The sequence below is a fragment of the Scyliorhinus torazame genome, chromosome 13 (genome assembly GCF_047496885.1).
Source record: "Scyliorhinus torazame isolate Kashiwa2021f chromosome 13, sScyTor2.1, whole genome shotgun sequence".
Classification (NCBI taxonomy): Eukaryota; Metazoa; Chordata; class Chondrichthyes; order Carcharhiniformes; family Scyliorhinidae; genus Scyliorhinus; species Scyliorhinus torazame.
Window position 1 is genome coordinate 151620850 of NC_092719.1, and position 20290 is coordinate 151641139.

The 20290-nt window shown below is 49.0% G+C and overlaps 1 protein-coding gene across 1 annotated transcript in view; it reads left to right on the plus strand.

The window, feature by feature from the left end:
* The window catches only part of tafa4b (TAFA chemokine like family member 4b), a 549050-nt gene that overhangs the window by 218532 nt on the left and 310228 nt on the right, over positions 1-20290 (plus strand). Inside the window, exon 3 of the mRNA XM_072472294.1 lies at positions 18830-18982. Within this exon, the coding sequence (XP_072328395.1) occupies positions 18830-18982 (153 nt within the window). The remainder of the gene's footprint in view (positions 1-18829; positions 18983-20290) is intronic.

Genomic DNA, 20290 nt, shown 5'->3' on the forward strand with positions numbered 1-20290 from the left:
TGACATTCTTAGCACCTCTCTGTGACTGGGATACTCAGGGCATGATTTAATGGTCTCATCGCGCCAGACTTGATGATGTGATGAGGTCGTTGAATCTCGCGAGAGACCTCTCGTGAGATTCGTGATGCTTGAAACACTTCATGAGATTTAACGAAATCTCGCGAGACAGTGCGATCTGGATCTCGCCCAATCAGCATATTTAAATGAACATTTAGGCTTATTTAAATATGTCTGTGCTGCATTCTCCTGGGGCACAGGAACTAATGACCTCCCCAGTGAGGCCTCACCATGGCGCTGTTTAGCACTGGTCCACACAAATGTGGACGAGGCATAATGATAGCTGACCGGGGTTCTCCCAGGCTACTAGAGACCATTGGTCTGGGCAGGGTGGTACCTTCACACTCTCGCTGACATCCAGGCATCTTGGTATTGCAAACCTGGCATCTTGCACTGCCACCCAAGCTGGCAGCACTAAGTTGTTCTGGTGCCAGGCTGCATGTGCCAGCGATCAGGCTCGGGGTGCCTTCCCCTTAAGAGGTGGGTGAAGGGAGGGCTGGAGGACCCTGTAAGAGGTAAGTTGCATTCAGTGAGGGGGTCCAGAGGCCACAGTGGGGTGTCCGGGGAGGGGGGGGGGGGGGAAGGTCGAAAGATCGGGGTGGCATTTACAAAGAGCGCCAGATCCGCAAATACTCTTCCTGCACTGATAAGCTGTGCTCGGCAGGAAATTATGTAAGTGTCACACGGCAGGGCATACCTCACTGAGGTAAAAAGAATGGCCAAGTACCGTTAAATAGTGGTGTCGCTGTCTGCACTGCAGGTGCCGGGAAACACCCCACTAAATGCGCGAAAAAAGGGACTGTTTCTGTCCCGTTAAATCAGGCCCTCAGAGTCTACCCACCATCAGCACAGTATCTCAGGTCATTGTTTACAGCTGTGAATGACTTCTTGATAAAAGAGCCTTGGTGCCCTTTAACCCTGAATAACCCAGGTTTGTCAGAAGAATGTCATGTGACCTTTTATTCCTTCATTATACCCTAAATTAAAGACATAGGGCTGTATTCTCCAGCTCCGCCTGCCGCATTAATGCCACGGGCAGCCGCGAACAATGGAGAACTCCATTGACCGCGGGCGGGATTCTCTGGTCGCCGGGCAAACACGGCCATAGAATCCCGCCCATAGGGCGCAATTCTCCCTAAAGAGCACAAAGTCCCCTAGTAAGTGCATTTAGTCACATGTTTTCCGGCACTTGCAGTGCTGAGAAACACATGGCTGTTAAATGCGATTCGCGTTGAATAAGGGGCCTGAATGGGGAACGCGTGGCTGAGGCGGCATATAGACCCGTTTTGCACAGTGGGGAGTTGAATATGGCTGGACAGGTGATGTGCTGTTGCTGTATGATGATGGAACTGGTGGATCCCATTGAGACCGTCAGTGACCACATCTGCAGCAAGTGTTGGCTGCTCGAGGAACTTCGGCTCAGAATTGATGAGCTGGAGACCGAGCTGCACACACTGTGGCACATCAGGGAGGGGGAAAATTACCTGGACGCTTTGTTTCAGGAGGCAGTCACACCCGGTAGAATAAGTACTGTTAATTCGGACAGTGGTCAGGGACAGAGTGGTGTGACTGCAAGGGAGGCAGGTAGGGGGATCCTGAGTTTAGGAGTTAAGGAGCCTCAGCCCTTGACCTTGTCCAACAAGTATGAGGTACTTGCTCCCTGTGTGGATGAGGAAGAGGGCTGTAGGGAGGATGCGTTGACTGACCACTGCACCGTGGTACAGGAAGCCATTCAAGAGGGGGGAGCAAAAAGACAAGTGGTAGTTGTAGGGGATTCTATAATTAGGGGGATTGATGGCATCCTTTGTAAGCCAGATCGAGAGTCCCGCATGGTATGTTGCCTGCCCGGTGCCAGGGTGAGGGACATCTCTGATCGGCTTGAAAGGATTTTGGAGAGGGAGGGGAGAATCCAGTTGTTGTGGTCCACGTTGGGACTAACAACATAGGTAAGACTAGGAAAGAGGACTTGTTTGGGGATTATCAAACACTAGGGACTAAATTAAAGAACAGGTCCTCCAGGGTTATAATCTCTGGATTACTACCCGAGCCACGTGCCAATTGGCATAGGGTTGAGAAAATTAGAGAAGTTAACACGTGGCTAAAGGAGTGGTACGGGAAAGAGGAATTCCATTTCATGGGGCATTGGCATCAGTTCTGGGGCTGGAGGGACCTGTACCATTGGGACGGTCTTCACCTGAACCATTCTGGGACCAATGTTCTAGCGAATAGGATAAATAGGTTGGTCACAAGGACTTTAAACTAGCAAGTTGGGGGGAAGGGAAATGTAAAGCTATGGACAGTATAATGGTTAATGGAGATCAAGGCAGCAGGTTACGTGACAGGTTATTATGCAGAGATATGGGTTCAAAGACAAGGAAAATTAGGAGAAAGGGTAAGAGGAAAAATAAATTGCGAAAAGTTACTGATCAAGGTGTTAGGATTCATAACTCAGGGGGGATCAGGGGGTTAGATAGGGTGGACAGTGAGAGCCTTCTCCCGCGGATGGAAATGGCTAGCACGAGGGGACATAGCCTTAAACTGAGGGGTAATAGATATAGGACAGAGATCAGAGGTAGGTTCTTTACGCAAAGAGTGGTGAGGCCGTGGAATGCCCTACCTGCAACAGTAGTGAACTCGCCAACATTGAGGGCATTTAAAAGTTTATTGGATAAGCATATGGATGATAATGGCATTGTGTAGGTTAGATGGCTTTGTTTTTTGACTTCCCAAGTCGGTGCAACATCGTGGGCCGAAGGGCCTGTGCTGCGCTGTATCGTTCTATGTTCTATGTTCTATAACAAAGACATAAAAAACAGCATAAGTGTACTTTACCTGAATGCTCGTAGTATACAAAATAAGGTAAATGAGTTGATGGCGCAAATCATCGTGAATGACTATGATTTAGTGGCCATCACTGAAACATGGTTAAAAGATGGTCACGACTGGGAGTTAAATATCCAAGGGTATCAGACTATACAAAAGGATAGAATGGACGGTAAGGGCGGTGGTGTAGCTTTGTTGTTTAAGGATGGCATCCGGGCAATAGTAAGGGATGATATTGGTGCTATGGAGGACAAGGTTGAATCAATTTGGGTGGAAATCAGGAATAGTAAGGCGAAAAGGACACTGATAGGAGTAGTCTATAGGCCACCAAATAGTAACAGGATGGTAGGGCAGGCAATAAGCAAAGAAATAACGGATGCATGTAGAAATGGTACAGCGGTTATCATGGGAGATTTTAATCTGCATATCGATTGGTTTAACCAGGTTGGTAAAGGCAGCCTTGAGGAGGAGTTTATAGAATGTGCCCGGGATAATTTCCTGGAACAGTATGTAATGGAACCGACAAGGGAACAAGCGGTCCTAGATCTGGTCCTGTGTAATGAGGCAGGATTGATTAATGATCTCATAGTTTGGGATCCTCTTGGAAGGAGCGACCACAATATGGTGGAATTTAAAATACAGTTGGAGGATGACAAGGTAAAATCAAACACTAGTGTTTTGTGCTTAAACAAAGGCGATTACAATGGGATGAGAGAAGAACTAGCTAAGGTAGACTGGGAGCAAAGACTTCATGGTGAAGCAGTTGAGGAACAGTGGAGAACCTTCCGAGCGATCTTTCACAGTGTTCAGAAAAGGTTTGTACCGACAAAAAAGAAAGACGGTAGAAAGGGAAAAATCGACCGTGGATATCTAAGGAGGTGAGGGAGAGTATCAAATTGAAGGAAAAAACATACAAAGTGGCAAAAATTAGTGGGAGACTAGAGGACTGGGAAGTCTTTAGGGGACAACAGAAAGCTACTAAAAAAGCCATAAAGAAGAGTAAGGTAGACTATGAAAGTAAACTGGCTCAGAACATAAAAGCAGATAGTAAAAGCTTCTACAAATATATAAGACAAAAAAGAGTGGCTAAGGTAAATATTGGTCCTTTGGAAGATGAGAAGGGAGATTTAATAATAGGAGACGGGGAAATGGCTGAGGAGCTGAACAGGTTTTTTGGGTCAGTCTTCACAGTGGAGGACACAAATAACATGCCGGTGACTGATGGAAATAAAGATATGATAGGTGAGGACCTTGAGATGATTGTAATCACTAAGGAGGCAGTATTGGGCAAGCTAATGGGGCTAAAGGTAGACAAGTCTCCTGGCCCTGATGGGATGCATTCCAGAGTGTTAAAAAAGATGGCTAGGGAAATTGTAAACGCACTAGTGATAATTTATCAAAATTCACTAGACTCTGGGGTGGTCCCAGAGGATTGGAAAGTAGCAAACGTGACACCACTGTTTAAAAAAGGAGGTCGGCAGAAAGCGGGTAATTATAGGCCGGTAAGCTTAACTTTGGTTGTAGGGAAAATGCTGGAATCTATCATTAAGGAGGAAATAGTGGGGCACCTGGAGGGCAATTGTCCCATTGGGCAGACGCAGCATGGGTTCACAAAGGGTAGGTCGTGTCTGACTAATTTGGTAGAACTTTTTGAGGACGTTACCAGTGCAGTAGATAACGGGGAGCCAATGGATGTGGTATATCTGGATTTCCAGAAAGCTTTTGACAAGGTGCCACACAAAAGGTTGCTGCATAAACTAAAGATGCATGGCATTGAGGGTAAAGTGGTAGCATGGGTAGAGGATTGGTTAACTAACAGAAAGCAGAGAGTGGGGATAAATGGGTGTTTCTCTGGTTGGCAACCTGTAACTAGTGGGGTCCCTCAAGGATCAGTGTTGGGCCCGCAGTTGTTCACAATTTACATAGACGATTTGGAGTTGGGGACCAAGTGCAATGTGTCAAAGTTTGCAGACGAAACTAAGATGAGTGGTAAAGCAAAAAGTGCAGAGGATACCGGAAGTCTGCAGAAGGATTTGGATAGGTTAGGTGAATGGGCTAGGGTCTGGCAGATGGAATTCAATGTTGCCAAGTGTGAGGCTATCCATTTTGGGAGGAATAACAGCAGAATGGATTATTATTTAAACGGTAAGATGTTAAAACATGCTGCTGTGCAGAAGGACCTGGGTGTGCTGGTGCACGAGTCGCAAAAAGTTGGTGTGCAGGTGCAACAGGTGATTAAGAAGGCTAATCGAGTTTTGTCTTTCATTGCTAGAGGGATGGAGTTCAAGACTAGTGAGGTTATGCTGCAATTGTATAGGGTGTTGGTGAGGCCGCATCTGGAGTATTGTGTTCAGTTTTGGTCTCCTTACCTGAGAAAGGACATATTGGCACTGGAGGGAGTGCAGAGGAGATTCACTAGGTTGATCCCAGAGTTGAGTGGATTAGATTATGACGCGAGGTTGAGTAGACTGGGACTGTACTCATTGGAGTTTAGAAGGATGCGGGGGGATCTTATTGAGACATATAAAATTATGAAGGGAATAGATAGGATAGATGTGGGCAGGTTGTTTCCACTGGTCGGGGAAAGCAGAACTAGGGGGCATAGCCTCAAAATAAGGGGAGGTAGATTTAGGACGGAGTGTAGGAGGAACTTCTTCACCCAAAGGGTTGTGAATCTCTGGAATTTCTTGCCCAGTGAAGCAGTTGAGGCTCCTTCTTTAAACGTTTTTAAGAAAAAGATAGATGCCTTTTTTTGTAAGGGCCACGAAGAATCCAGCACGAGTTTTAAGGATACAAAATAATAACGTTTATTTACTGTAACAATATATACATAACAGTAGCAGTAACTTCCCTTGCTACCTTCTGCTTCCTGCTGGTTCCTGAACTGGCCAGCTTATTTATACTAGGAGTTTCTCCGCCCCCCTCATTGGGGAAGTTCATACTCCCATAGGATTGTGGGATAGTCATTAGTCCCCAGCCAATCGTAAGTAGGCAGATTATAACATCCCTCCCCCCCCAAAGTCCAAGGAATCCACCGAAGACCCTGGCGAAGGAAGGCGTCAAACTCGTTTGGCCGCAGGCCAGATGCCATTTGCACGCGGCGCTGGATCAGGCGGCGTATAACGAGACGGAGACCGGCGCTTCCATGATGAACGGCGCGGTTGTACATCCACAGCCTGTGGACCCGAGGATTCCCCCTCTGATTCATCCCGTGTCTCCATCTCGGAGTCAGAGTCTGCTGCCTCCGTCATGTCAGCGTCTCGGTCTCCATTCGGTCCCGTAACGACCTGCGCAGGCTTCGAGTGAGGCACCAGTGGAAGATTTTGAGGACTACCTTCCCTTGTCTCTGGTCTTTGCGGCTGTTGAACTGAGCTCCGGGGGGGGGGGGGAATCTTTTGAGGGGATGATCTTCTGGACCGGACGTGGTCTACATGTTTTCGCTGGAGACGACCCTGGGCTTGCACTTGGTAAGATATAGGGCCTGTTTGGCGAAAGATTACACCAGGAACCCATTGGGCACCACCAGCAAAATTCCGCACGAATACTGGGTCACCGGGCGCAAACTGCCGAATCGGACGATGCCGAGACAATCCCTGTCCCTGCCGTTCTTGTGTGCGGCGTACTTTTGCGCCAATGTCCGGGAAGACCATACTAAGGCTGGTGCGAAGTCTTCGGCCCATTAGGAGTTCTGCGGGAGCTACCCCAGTCACTGCATGGGGGGTGGTCCTGTACGTAAACAAAAAGCGAGCCAGTCTCGTGTCCATTGATCCGAAAGACTGCTTCTTTAGGCCTCTTTTGAATGTCTGCACTGCGCGCTCTGCCAACCCATTTGAAGCCGGGTGGTAAGGGGCAGTGCGGCTATGGCGGATGCCGTTCATCTTTGTAAACCTAGCAAACTCCTCACTCGTGAATGGAGTGCCATTATCCGTGACCAGCACCTCGGGGAGGCCATGCGTACTAAATGATAAACGCATCTTTTCAATTGTTGCGCAGGACGTTGTCCCCTGCATCTTATGCACCTCCAGCCATTTGGACTGGGCGTCAATTAGTAGAAGGAACATGGATCCCTGAAAAGGGCCTGCAAAATCTGCATGTAAGTGTGCCCAAGGCCGCCCTGGCCATTCCCAGTGATGTAGGGACGCGGCCGGCGGAAGCTTCTGATGCTCCTGGCAAATGGAGCAGTTTTGGGCCACCTTCTCAATGTCGGTGTCGAGGCCTGGCCACCAGACATAACTCCGGGCCAACATTTTCATCTTGGTCACGCCCGGATGCCCATTGTGCAAGTCTGATAATATCAGCTCCTGGCCTTTTTCCGGGACAATCACACGCGTCCCCCACAAGAGGATGCCGTCTTCCACGCTGAACTCTGACAGCTTGGAGGAAAATGCCTGCAACTCGCCTGGGAGCTGTCTACGCTGCCCACCATACAGGACTATGTGCCGAACCTTTGACAAGACTGGCTCCGTCTGGGTCCACTCACGGATCTGTGATGCCGTGACAGGCAAGGTGTCCATAAAATTTAGGGTTGTAACCACCTCACCGGTCGTGGGGGTCGACATGGGGCCGGTCGGTAAAGGCAATCGGCTCAGTGCGTCGGCATTTGCTATCTGCGTACCTGGTTTGTGCTCCAGAGAATACTCATATGCAGCAAGCAACAAAGCCCAGCGCTGGATCCATGCAGAAGCAATGGGCGGTATTGGCTTATCCTCTCTGAAGAGTCCCAGCAGGGGCTTATGATCAGTCACGATAGTGAAATGGTGGCCGTACACATACTGGTGGAAGCGTTTCACCGCAAAAACCACTGCCAGGCCCTCCTTCTCGATCTGCGCGTACTTTTTCTCCGCTGCAGTCAATGTGCGGGAGGCGAAAGCTATTGGTCGCTCGGCCCCGTTCTCCATCTTGTGGGACAGGACAGCCCCAATACCATACGGGGATGCATCACATGTGACGAGCAAAGGCTTTCCCGGATCATAGTGGGTTAGTAACCCAGACGACGACAATTGTTGCTTTACCCGCCGGAAAGCGGTTTCTTGCGGCTGACCCCAAACCCAGGTGTGATTTTTCTTTAGCAGCAGGTGCAAGGGGGCCAGCGTAGTTGCCAGATTGGGGAGGAACTTCCCGTAATAGTTTACGAGACCGAGAAAAGAACGAAGATGTGAAGTGTCAGTCGGGGTGGGGGCATGTTGAATTGCACGTACCTTCTCTGCGACGGGGTGCAGACCCTCGCGGTCCACCCGATAACCTAGGTAGACTACTTCTTTTGCCTGAAATACGCACTTTGTGTGACGTAAACGGACTCCAGCCTCCGAAAGGCGTCTAAGGACAGCCTCCAGATTTTCCAAATGCTCTTGCTCCGACGTCCCTGTAATCAACACGTCATCTAGGTAGACAGCCACACGTGGTAAGCCTCTCAAAATGCCCTCCATAACACGTTGAAAAATTGCGCAGGCAGAGGATACTCCAAAGGGCAATCGTGTATATTCATACAGGCCCCGGTGTGTGTTAATTGTTACATATGGTCGGGAGGCAGGGTCCAGCTCCAACTGCAGGTAGGCGTGACTCATATCTAATTTTGTGAATGAGAGTCCACCTGCAAGTTTCGCGTAGAGATCCTCTATGCGAGGCATTGGGTATCGATCGAGTCGGGAAACTGTATTCACTGTAAGTTTATAGTCGCCACACAAGCGAACTGTGGCATCTGGCTTCATTACTGGTACAATTGGTGCTGCCCAGTCAGCAAAACGGACGGGCCTGATAATACCCAAACTCTCCAAACGAGTGAGCTCCCCTTCTACCTTCTCGAGCAAAGCGTAAGGCACTGGGCGCGCCCGGAAATAGCGCGGCGTGGCTCCTGGTTCAACTTGGATACAGGCTACGGCCCCTTTTATTTTCCCCAAACCAGGCTGGAATACCTCTGGGTATCGTCCTAGCACCTCAGTCAACCCACCAGAAACTGTTTGGAGGATGTTCTGCCATTGCAACCGCAAGTGGCGCAACCAGTCCCGACCCAACAGGCTGGGCCCATGGCCACGCACTACGATAAGTGGGAAACGCCCCTCCTGGCGTCCATAGACAACAGGGGTCATTGTAGTTCCTGCAATGTCCAGTGGTTCCCCCGTGTAGGTGGCCAACCTGGCCTGTGAGTCAGTTAATGTAAGGGTCTGTATACCCTGCTTGATGCGGTTGAATGTCCTCTGGGCGATCACGGAGACCGCTGCGCCAGTATCCAACTCCATCTCCAGCGGGTGGCCATTGACCCGTACTGTCACCTTAATGGGGGCCACACGGGGAGCTGCCACACAATGCAGCTGCAGGCAGTCGTCCTCTGTCTCCACGTCCTCAGGAGTGGTCGCCGCAGGTTCATCCACATGGAAGGTACGGCCTCTGGGCTGGTCCCAGTTACGGCCCCTGGGCTGGTCCCAGTTTCGGTCGGAACGACGGCACCTCTGGCGTCCCCAGGACCGCCGTCCGCGACGGGGTCGGCGCCTACAAGTCTGACACGGACATGGCTCCTCATCCATTGGCTCTGGAGAAGGCTCCCTTCGGGGAGGAATGTCCGATGGCCACTGGCGTCGGTCCGGTCGTTGCCTCGCCCAAGGTACCGCAGGAGTGCGGGGGGACGTTTTTGGGTGGAAAGGGTTGCGCCCCAAGGCATGCACTTCCATTCCCTGTAGCTCCTGTACTCCTCGCTCTGCGCTCTCTCGGGACAAGACTATTTGTATTGCCTGTTGAAAAGTTAATGTTGGCTCCGCTAACAACTTTCTCTGGGTTGCTGCATTGTTAATACCGCAAACCAAACGGTCGCGTAACATTTCTGACAAGGTCTCACCATAGTCACAGTATTCCGCAATCCCGCGTAGCCTGGATAAAAAAATCGGCAAGGGATTCTCCAGGGGTCCTCTCAGCGGTATTAAACCGGTAACGCTGGACTATCGTGGACGGGGTTGTGTTAAAGTGTTGCCCCACTATATTCACAAGTTCGTCAAACGTTTTGGTGTCTTGCGCAGCTGGGTACGTAAGGCTCCTAATCACCCCAAACGTATGCGGCCCGCAGGCAGTGAGCAATATGACCACCTGGCGCTCGTTTTCAGTGATATTGTTTGCCCGGAAATAGTAACGCATCCGTTGTGTGTACTGGTTCCAGCTTTCCAGCGCAGCATCGAAAACATCCAAACGTCCGCACAGAGGCATGGTATAATAGAAAACAACTTCCAACCTGTATCCAACAAAAATCCAGGGAGGTGGCTTCAGCAGTGTAGACAGCTATTCACTTTTACCTTCGTCGCCAGTTTTGTAAGGGCCACGAAGAATCCAGCACGAGTTTTAAGGATACAAAATAATAACGTTTATTTACTATAACAATATATACATAACAGTAGCAGTAACTTCCCTTGCTACCTTCTCCTTCCTGCTGGTTCCTGAACTGGCCAGCTTATTTATACTAGGAGTTTCTCCGCCCCCCTCATTGGGGAAGTTCATATTCCCATAGGATTGTGGGATAGTCATTAGTCCCCAGCCAATCGTAAGTCGGCAGGTTATAACACCTTTCTAAAGAATAAAGGGATTCGGGGATATGGTGTACGGGCCGGAGAGTGGAGCTGAGTCCACAAAGATCAGCCATGATCTCATTAAATGGTGGAACAGGCTCGAGGGGCCAGATGGCCTACTCCTGTTCCTAGTTCTTATGTTCTTATGTTCTGGTGAGCGGAGCTCCCCATTGCAGCAAGAGATCGGGACGCCATTTTTAAATGCCATCCCGATTTCTGAGACCCTCGGAACAATCCCCGACATCCCCCTCCAGCCCAAACGCGATATGGAAGGGTCCCCGGCTCCACTCCGCACCCCCCCAACAGCCACGGCAGGCAACTCTGGCCCAATCACACTCACAAAATGCCAGCTTGGTACCATTGCAGTGACATCCACATCCCATGAACAAATTTTTTAAAATGGTGAAATCAGAAGTGTGTTAACATCATGTAGTTCCCTGACTACTGGAAGTTCTTAATTCACATTAAGCTGTAGCTCAATCCTGAGATACTCTGTGATCCTTTGCTGACTATAATCGACATCCAGAATCTGAAATGTGCAATGAAAACGGAGTGGAGGACAAACACTTGCAAACAGGAAAACTGGACAAAAAGAAACTTATCTACAGAAAACATCAAATTCAGCCTCCAGGGTTGAATCCATGTGGAGATGTGGAATCTGGGGCTGAGCATTTACATGGAGATTCTGCTTGTTTCAGGTCAAATTCAAACATTTTGAATCTGGAATCAGGGTCCTTGTCACCTATTTCCTGTGGTGATCTTTGTGAGGGCTTTCCAGGATGGAAGGCATAGTGATCACAAAGATACACAAATCTCTTTTGAAGAGCAAAACTAATTTTATTAATACTACTAAATTTGAGTTTGACACTTATTCTGAATAGCAAACATTACGGGCAGCACGGTAGCCTTGTGGATAGCACAATTTCTTCACAGCTCCAGGGTCCCAGGTTCGATTCCAGATTGGGTCACTGTCTGTGCGGAGTCTGCACTTCCTCCCCGTGTGTGCGTGGGTTTCCTCCGGGTGCTCCGGTTTCCTCCCACAGTCCAAAGATATGCAGGTTAGGTGGATTGGCCATGATAAATTGCCCTTAGTGTCCAAAATTGCCCTTAGTGTTGGGTGGGGTTACTGGGTTATGGGGATAGGGTGGCGGTGTTGACCTTGGGTAGGGTGCTCTTTCCAAGAGCCAGTGCATACTCGATGGGCCGAATGGCCTCCTTCTGCACTGTAAATTCTATGATAATCTAAACCTGTAAGAATTAAACTACACTCACTAACACTATCTCTATCTACTAATTAGAACTATTATATCTTAACTAACTCTGCAATACACTATAAATCTTATCTTCGTCAGCTCCAGTCTAAACTCCTCCCCTTAGCTTAAGAGCCAGTGCAAATTATAGTACTGTCCCTTAGCTCCCTCTAGTGGGTAGGCTTACATAACATTAACTCTTCACATGCTGTACATTTGTACAATGCCACATTTCCCACTTCGACATAAACCTTGTATTTTGAGGGCTGTTCCTAGTTACAGTATAATTTGTACCCACTGTTGATATGTCCAGTGATTCCCATGATCACTGACAGCTGGCATGAATTCCACCGAAGGCCTGAGAAAAGGCCTGACATTGAAGGGTGACTGATTCCAGAGGAGACAGGATTTCTTCAATATTTTACATCTCCCCTTCCCTTCCCTGGAGCAGCTGGCTGTATGGGATGGGGTTAGGTTAAGGCCAATAATAAAGCGTACAGCTCTTCCAGTTTTCCTCCCTCCCACGACAGAAGAAAATTTTGAGTAAGGTCAGGAATTTTAGAAACTGAAACCTGGCATTTTGACCCAGCTAATATGTTCCTTTTTTCTGAGATTAACTGCACCTACCCACCTTTTTATCATCTCCTCATAACACTTTGTCATGAGAAGACACTTGAGGAAGAGTGGATGTGAAAGAAGATGAAAGGAAAGTGTAGAACTGTCCAGAGTAGACACTGACTGAAGCAGGTGCTGACAGCTAGTGCAAATAGCATGTAATTGGCACCTTACTTTTGAGTGGTTTAAACTGTGCTGTTTATAATGGGAAACATGAGAAAGAGCGGAAAATTAAGAAGCAAATCATGCAGATTGATCAGATCTGTGCAGCACAAATCAGATTCTGGATTTGTTTGAATTATGATTTATTATTTCATGGGATGTGAGTGCCACTGGCAACAGGCCAACATATGTTGCCCATCCCGAATTTCCCTTGAACTGAATGGCTTTAGAGATGTTGACAGTCAATCACACTATGGGTTTGGAGTCACATGTGGGTCAGAGGATGGCAAATTTCCTTCCTGAAAGGACATTTTGGGACCAAATAGTTCAAAAAAAAATTTAGAGTACCCAATTCATTTTCCAATTAAGGGGCAATTTAGCGTGGCCAATCCAGCTACCCTGCACATCTTTTTGGGTTGTGGGGATGAGACCCACGCAGACACGGGGAGACTGTGCAAACTCCACACGGACAATGACCCAGGGCCGTGATCGAACCTGGGACCTTAGCGCTGTGAGGTAGCAGTGCTAACCATTGCGCCAACGTGCTGCCCAGACAAAATAGGTTTTTGCAACAATCAAAAATAGTTGTCATGACCCATTACTGAGACTGACTTAATATTGCAGGTTTGTTAATTGAAGTTAAATTCCACCAGCTGCCATGGTGGGTTTTGAACCTGTGTCCCCAGAGGATTAGCCACGGGCCGCTGGAATACTAGTCCAGTGACGTTTCCACCTTGCCGCTGTCTTCCCCAAACCAGCAGCCCTGGCACGCCCGGTAATTCCCCTACCCATCCCCCACCCCCCGGCTTGGCATGACCCATAGATGTAAACCACTTGCCTGGTTCTGCTCCCCTCCCTTCCCATCTTTGCTTCATCTTTGCTGCTGGCAGGAGGATCTGGGCTATTATTTCCTTTTGTGGCTTGGTGTCAGATCCTGCTTTATAAAGCATCTTGAGTTCTGTTTATGTTAAAGTTACTAAATGAATACAAGTTACAGGGATGGGGCATGGGCCTAGGTGGATGCTCTTTCGGCGGGTCGGTGCAGACTCGATGGGCTGAATGGCCTCCTTCTTCACTGTAGGGATTCTATGATTCCATAAGCTGTTTCTGTTAAGCTGACAAGGTATGAACAATTTTAATTAACAGAGGGTGCAATTTGTGGCCTGCTATGGAATATTTTGGGTTAATAATTTGTTACAACCTAACAGGTTTCAGACCTAAAAAAAAGACATTTTTATTTTTAAACAGACAGTGGACTTGGAAAGATTTATGGAATTCATTTAAGCTGTCAGTATTTAGACTTTGACACTGTGGGCCTAGAAATTGGGGACATTCAAGTAAGCTACTCTGGAGAAGTGGGCCGTTGATTATACTATTTATATGAGGTTCTGTTCCGCAGATTTTGATAGCGATTGATTTAAGGGCTGTGGGCCGCGGCGGACTCACACTTTTAGGGGCCCCGCGCTCTCCCTCTTTGTGGGCCCCCATGCCAGGCCCCGACCTCTGGTGACGTGGCTTCCACCCCAAATGACATCAAACTCCGTCCCCACTTGCATCAATTAATCGCTCCTTACCAGTGGCATGTGATATGACAACTGTTGTTACCCAAGAATCTGCACCGGGTGACAATTCCTCTCTTACTCCATTACTGGATTCAAGATGGAACGTGAGCACATTCACCTTTTTAAAATCCAAATTTCAGCTCACTAGCGAGCTGGGCGGGATTCTCCGTTTGCCGATGCAAAATCGGGAAACGGTTTGGGTGGAGACTAGGTTCCGATGTCAAAATCTCGCGGGTGCCGATTTGATGCCAAATCGCAATTCTCTGTCACCTTGACAGCGGCATCAATGTGTTCCGGAATGCACGTACAGTGAACACCGCTTGCATATCATTAGCGGGCCCGACCCGGTATTCTCCGGATTCTTCCAAAGCGCAATTAACTTGTGCATCGTGAAACCGGCGTCATGGCTGATGAGGGAAAGAGAGGAGGTGGACACAGGACGACGCGACAGTGGGCTGCTGGGCTGGACACTGGCTGGGCTCGCTGGGGCGGGGAGGGGGCCCTGCCAGGTCCGGGAGGGAGGGGATGATGGAGGACCAGGCTGATCGGCCGGTGTGACCCCCCCCCCACAGGAGCGGGGCGATGACCAGTCTCGGGCCGCCATTACCGCGGTCTGCAAGGCAGCCATCTTGCTGTGCACCTCACTGACCACCCACTCTGCAGAGTGACTCCGGCCGTATCGGTGCCCCAGCCCGCCACCCCCACATCCTCCGCCACACCGACCCCCCCCCCCCCAACCCGGCCGCTACTCGGCAGCAGCCCACCCGGGACAACACCCACTCTAGCCCCTACGGAGGCGCCGAGCGGGGGCGCGGAGTGTACAGCTAGCAAGGGCAGTGCCAGCCGATGGTACTCCTCGCATCAGGGACAGGCGCCACGCCAGAGGCCCCCACAGGGCCGGACAATGATTGAGCAAGAAGTGCGAGGATTCGGGAGGGGATGGAACATGTAGGGTGATGCACTATCAATTACGACGAGACGAGATTAGAGCGTAATCCAGGCTTTATTAAGCAGAGATGTGTAGCCTCCTGCAGCTGCTGCTGAAATGGCTGCCGCTCGGTGAGCACACACATTTATACTCCGCCAACTGGGCGGAGCCAGCAGCAGGGATCTACCCCCATACCTGTAGTACAGGAGCCTTACCGTATTATGTCTTGTATGTGATATATACAACAGTGGTGACTACCACATTCACCCCCTGTTAAAAAAGAGTCCGGGGGGGGGGGGGGGGGGGGTGGAAAACTATTTACATGCATTTTGGGGAAAGTTCACAAATTCAGCCGATCGGATGCCTTGATCCGTCGTTGCGAGCGCCGCAGTCCCGGTGGCGATGCAGGCGTTGGTTCAGTCGCTGGTGACTCCGAGAGCGTGTAGACCTCATCTTCATCCCCAGGTGGGACCAAGGGGAGGACGGATCATCCTGGAGCAGGGGCTGTGGTGAGGTGCGCTGGGGCGAGGAAGGGGATGGCAGGGCAGAGGGGAGGGGGGGGGGGGAACCCAGCTGGTGCCAGGTCCCTGAGGTAGACTGTGTCTTGGCAGCTGTCGGGGTACGCAGGGCGTACTGCGGATTTGCATGTAGTAGCTGTACCCTCTCAACCAACGGGTCCGCCTTGTGGAGCCGCATGTGCTTCCGGAGGAGAACGGGTCCTGGAGCTGCCAGCCACGTTGGGAGCGAAACCCCGGAGGTAGACTTCCTGGGGAAGCCAAAGAGATGTTCATGGGAGGTTGCATTAGTCGCCGTGCAAAGTAGTGATCGGATGGAGTTAAGGGCATTGGGGAGGACCTCCTGCCAGCGGGAGACCGTAGGGCCAGCTGGACGGCCGTCCAGACCGTCCCATTCTCCCGCTCCACCTGCCTGTTTCCCTGGGGGTTGTAGCTGGTCGTCCTGCTCGAGGCGATGCCCTTGCCGAGCAGGTATTGATGCAGCTCATCACTCATAAAGGAGGATCCCCGGTTGCACTTACCACTCTTTGATGTGGGTGATGTTTGTAAACGTTGGGGTTTCAGCACTTAAGAGTCACTCATCCATGAAGGGAGATGAATGAATCGAGGTTACAGCTGGTTTGTGGAAGCTGTCAATCACAGCCCACTACTAGAAAAGAATGAATGGCTTGCAACAAGTGGATCTGAGGAGTTGAAACACAGATCACATCTGTTCTCCTTCAAGAAATGGACACGTGGAGCCTACAGGTAAGCGTTACAGCTGTAATATTTTGCACTGTCCCTATCTGGATTGCTACCCAGCTTCCAGGCAGGGTTTCGTTTCTTGAGGGTGTAATGGGGAGGCGGTCCCTGTGGGGGGGGGGGGGGTTCCTTTAGTTAGTGGGTCCCTGTGCAGGGGAGGGGGTTCCTTCAGTTTGGGGGTCCCTGGGTGAAGTCTCCCTATTAAGGGGATCCCGGGGGATCCCCCCTATTAAGTGGTCACCCAATTAAAGGTCCTTAGCGGGGGTGTTTGCCTAGTTCGGAAGTACCTGGGGAGGGTGGGTCAGGCCATCCCATACTGGGGGAAGGGGGGGACACTGAGGCACTCCGGAGGTGGGGGGCTGCTTTGCGGTTTGCGCGAAGTGGGGGGTGTTGGGGTGGTCAGCGACGGGACTCCGCTATTGGGCTGCTTGCTCAAAATGGTGGCCCAATAGCAGGATTCCCTCGGGAATCCCTTGTATTTCTCACCATGCATAAATTTGCCTGGCAAGGGATACGGAATTGCTTCCCGATTTGCTCCCAGGGGAATGTAAATCGGTTGCAACTCTCCTCCGGCGGGAGAACATGGGACGGGATTCTCTGTAGCTTGGCAAAATCGTGTTCAGCGATTGGGCGGAAAATGGGCTCCGACGCCAAAATCGGGCCAGTTTGATGCTGGTCCGCCATGCTCCACCCCTTCAAAATAGCATCATCGTGACGCGCGCCACGCGCCGATTCAGCACCGTTGGTGCATCATTGGCTGGCCCTCTCGTGATGTTCCTCCTCCCCATGGGCTGATTTCCTGACGGCATGGGACATGTGTAGTCTGAGCCGGCGTGCTGGCTGCAGGGGTTTCAGTCGCTGCAGATGCTAGCTCCTCACCGGTACCGGAATCGGTGAGTGGTCGCTGCCGAATTTCCTGTCGTAAAAGTCGACACATTCTCCAGAACGGAGAATCCAGCCCTATATCTGGGTGGATTTTAAAATTATTCATTGTTCATTCTCTAACCCTTTTCTATCATTTTCCATTTAAGCTCTGCTTTGATCTCAGGTGTGGAAAATTGCTCTTTTGGAAGAAGAGTAGTCATTGCATTTTCCAAGTGTCTTTGACCATGTCTTAAATCCTAATGTTAAAGCAGTTGATATGTTACTATTGGATGAACAAAACCATTGTATTTGACCTCTTTTGATGTTTTGTTTCCCTTTCAGATCTTGAGGTTTCTAAACCATACCTTACCATTGGTTAACTATAACTCCTTTATTTATTTTGACCCCTCTGCCATTCTTTTCAACCTTGATGGTGTCCCGAGCTATGGGCCTGCGTTTCTGAGTAAAAAAATACACCTGAGGGGCAGTATGTGGTGCAGTGGACTGCGGCGCTGAGGACCCTAGTTCGATCCCGGCCCTGGGTCACTGTCTGTGTGGAGTTTGCATATTCTCCCCATGTCTGCGTGGGTTTCACCCCCATAACTCAAAGATGTGCAGGTTAGGTGGATTGGCCACGCTAAGTTGCCCCTTAATTTAAAAAAAAATAATTGGGTACTCTGAATGTATTAAAAAAAATACACCTGGTGAGACACTTCTGTGACAAAAACTATTTCAAAAAATCAAATTTCTTTAAAGCATCGCAGTAACTCTAGATGTTTGTACCATCCCAGTTTTTCCATAGTTTAAATTTAGAATAGTTATTCATGCATTGCGTGTTCGGGAATGAGCTCGACACTTTCTAGAATTAGCCAGTTCAGGGAAGTCTCTGGGAAGAGAAAACTTTTCTCATTGGGAATTCATAAATATTCATTTGGATTAAAGAGCATTTTTACTGCACTGACTGTTCAGTTTGAATAGAAATATACTTCTCAGCGCTCCTCAGAGGCTTTTCTCTCTCTTTGTGCGATACTCAGTCATAAATTAATAATAATCATTCATTAAGTTAGTTCATTGGTATTCTGGAAAGTATTTCCTACCCTGGAGCTTTACTGGCAGCCAATTGCAGCCAATTGTACCACAATATGGCGGAATGCATGGCTCACTTTTGTAATTCCTCACATTGTCATAAATACCAATGGGAGTAGTTACCCTGGCCACTCTCACTCTCTTCGTGTTCATAGCGGAGGCCGTGGAACCTGCTTTCCTCCTCCCCACACCCTTTCTAATGAAAAATACTGAACAGCAAGGAAGAGGACAGTAGCCAAAAGGAGAGAAAATATATATAAAACAAATTACATCTATCTTTTCTGTATTCTGTACATCAAAGAATTTAATTTGCGTTATTAAGAATTGTATTGCGGGTAGCCCCTTTGCCTTAAAATACTTAGCAGGAGTCTTTGGTCAAAAGTAACATTTTCTATTGATCGTTCAGGTTTACCTTGTTTTAGTCTCAGTGTACTATTGTGCTATTTTAACTGCCTAAGGTCATTGAACAGCAATAGTGGATTGCATATTCTATTTTGGGAAATTGAAGATAAAGCGAAAGACAAATGGAGTTGACATTTCAGTCTTGTATAGTCTATTACTTTGTTAGGATGCTTCACAGTGGTGTCAATGACTGCAACGGGGTGCTATGAATTGTCTCTCTTGGAGCTATTCATAATAAAGTAGTTAACGTACTGTTTCTGCATTCTCTCTCTTTCAGGTCATCAGGTCAAACAGGGCACATGTGAGGTTGTTGCTGTCCACCGGTGCTGCAATAAGAACAGAATTGAGGAACGGTCACAAACCGTGAAATGCTCGTGTTTTCCAGGACAGGTAGCTGGTACAACTCGGGCCCAACCTTCATGTGTTGAAGGTAAGGAGCTTGCTTCAATATCCAGCACTACTACTTTATGCAAAAACCTCTCACGTCTTGTTGGAACTCTAACGATCAACAACCAACTGTCTACAGTACTTGGCTTTGTGTGTGGTTTTCATCTCTGAGCAATTGAAAGTAACAGCAGTTTCAGTAAAATGTTGCAAAGCTGCAGATGGTTCCCTAAACTGCTTCTCAGTCCAAGTCAAAGCAAAAGGCAGCAACAGTGGGACTGCACAAACTAATCAGCACTGGAAAGTATAGGATGCATACTTTAAGTGTCAGCATAACAACAGCATGGACTTTTACAGCATATTTTATGGAATAAACGATGTTTCACACAGGTTTGGAGAACCATGTAAGTAGAGAGAACTCTAAAGAGATAGCCAATAGTCCAATCAAGGAAGAACATTGTGTGTAGTCTTGAGAAGCTGTGCACTGATTTAGCAAGATAGGGAGCTTAAGGTCAAACTTTTGAGGATACAGAAATTCCGGGTGTGAATTAACGGCCAAAAAACAGAGTCTCGTTTTGGGCGCGCATAGCGGGTTGTTTCTCAGTGCCTGCAGTGCCGAGTACGACCCCGCTATGAAACGGGACTCTGTTTTGGTTTCGGTCAGGCCGCGGTGAGGCCGCACTTACATCACTGCACTGATGATCTCTCGACTCCCCTCTGACTCCCGACAATGGCCTCTGGAACCCCCACCCTGCCAGTACCCCAACTTATCTCTCAGGGGATTTTTGAGCCCACCCTCACCCCACTTCATAAGGGCAGGGAACCTCAGAGGTGAGTTACTTGCTGTAGGATTCCTAGCCTTTGACCTGTCCAGTAGCCACAGTATTTATGTGGCTAGTCCAGTTCAGTTTCTGATCAATGGTAACCCCCAGGATTTTGATTGTGGGGGATTCAGCAATTGTAATGCCATTGAATGTCAAGGGGCAATGGTTAGATCCTCTCTTGTAGGAGATGGTCATTGCCTGGCACTTCTGTGGCATGAATGTAACTTGCCACTTGTCAGCCCAAGCCTGGATATTGTCCAGGTCTTGCTGCATTTGGACATGGACTACTTCATTATCTGAGGAATCGCAAATGTTGCTGAACATTCTCAGTCATCCGCAAACATCCCCACTTCTAACCTTATGATGGAAGGTAGGTCATTAATGAAGCAGTTGAAGATGGTTGGGCCGTGGATACATTGCTGAGGAACTTCTGCAGTGATGTCCTGGAGCTGAGATGATTGACCTCCAACCAACACAACCTTTTTCCTTTGTGCCAGGTATGACTCCAACCAGCGGAGAGTTTTCCCCTT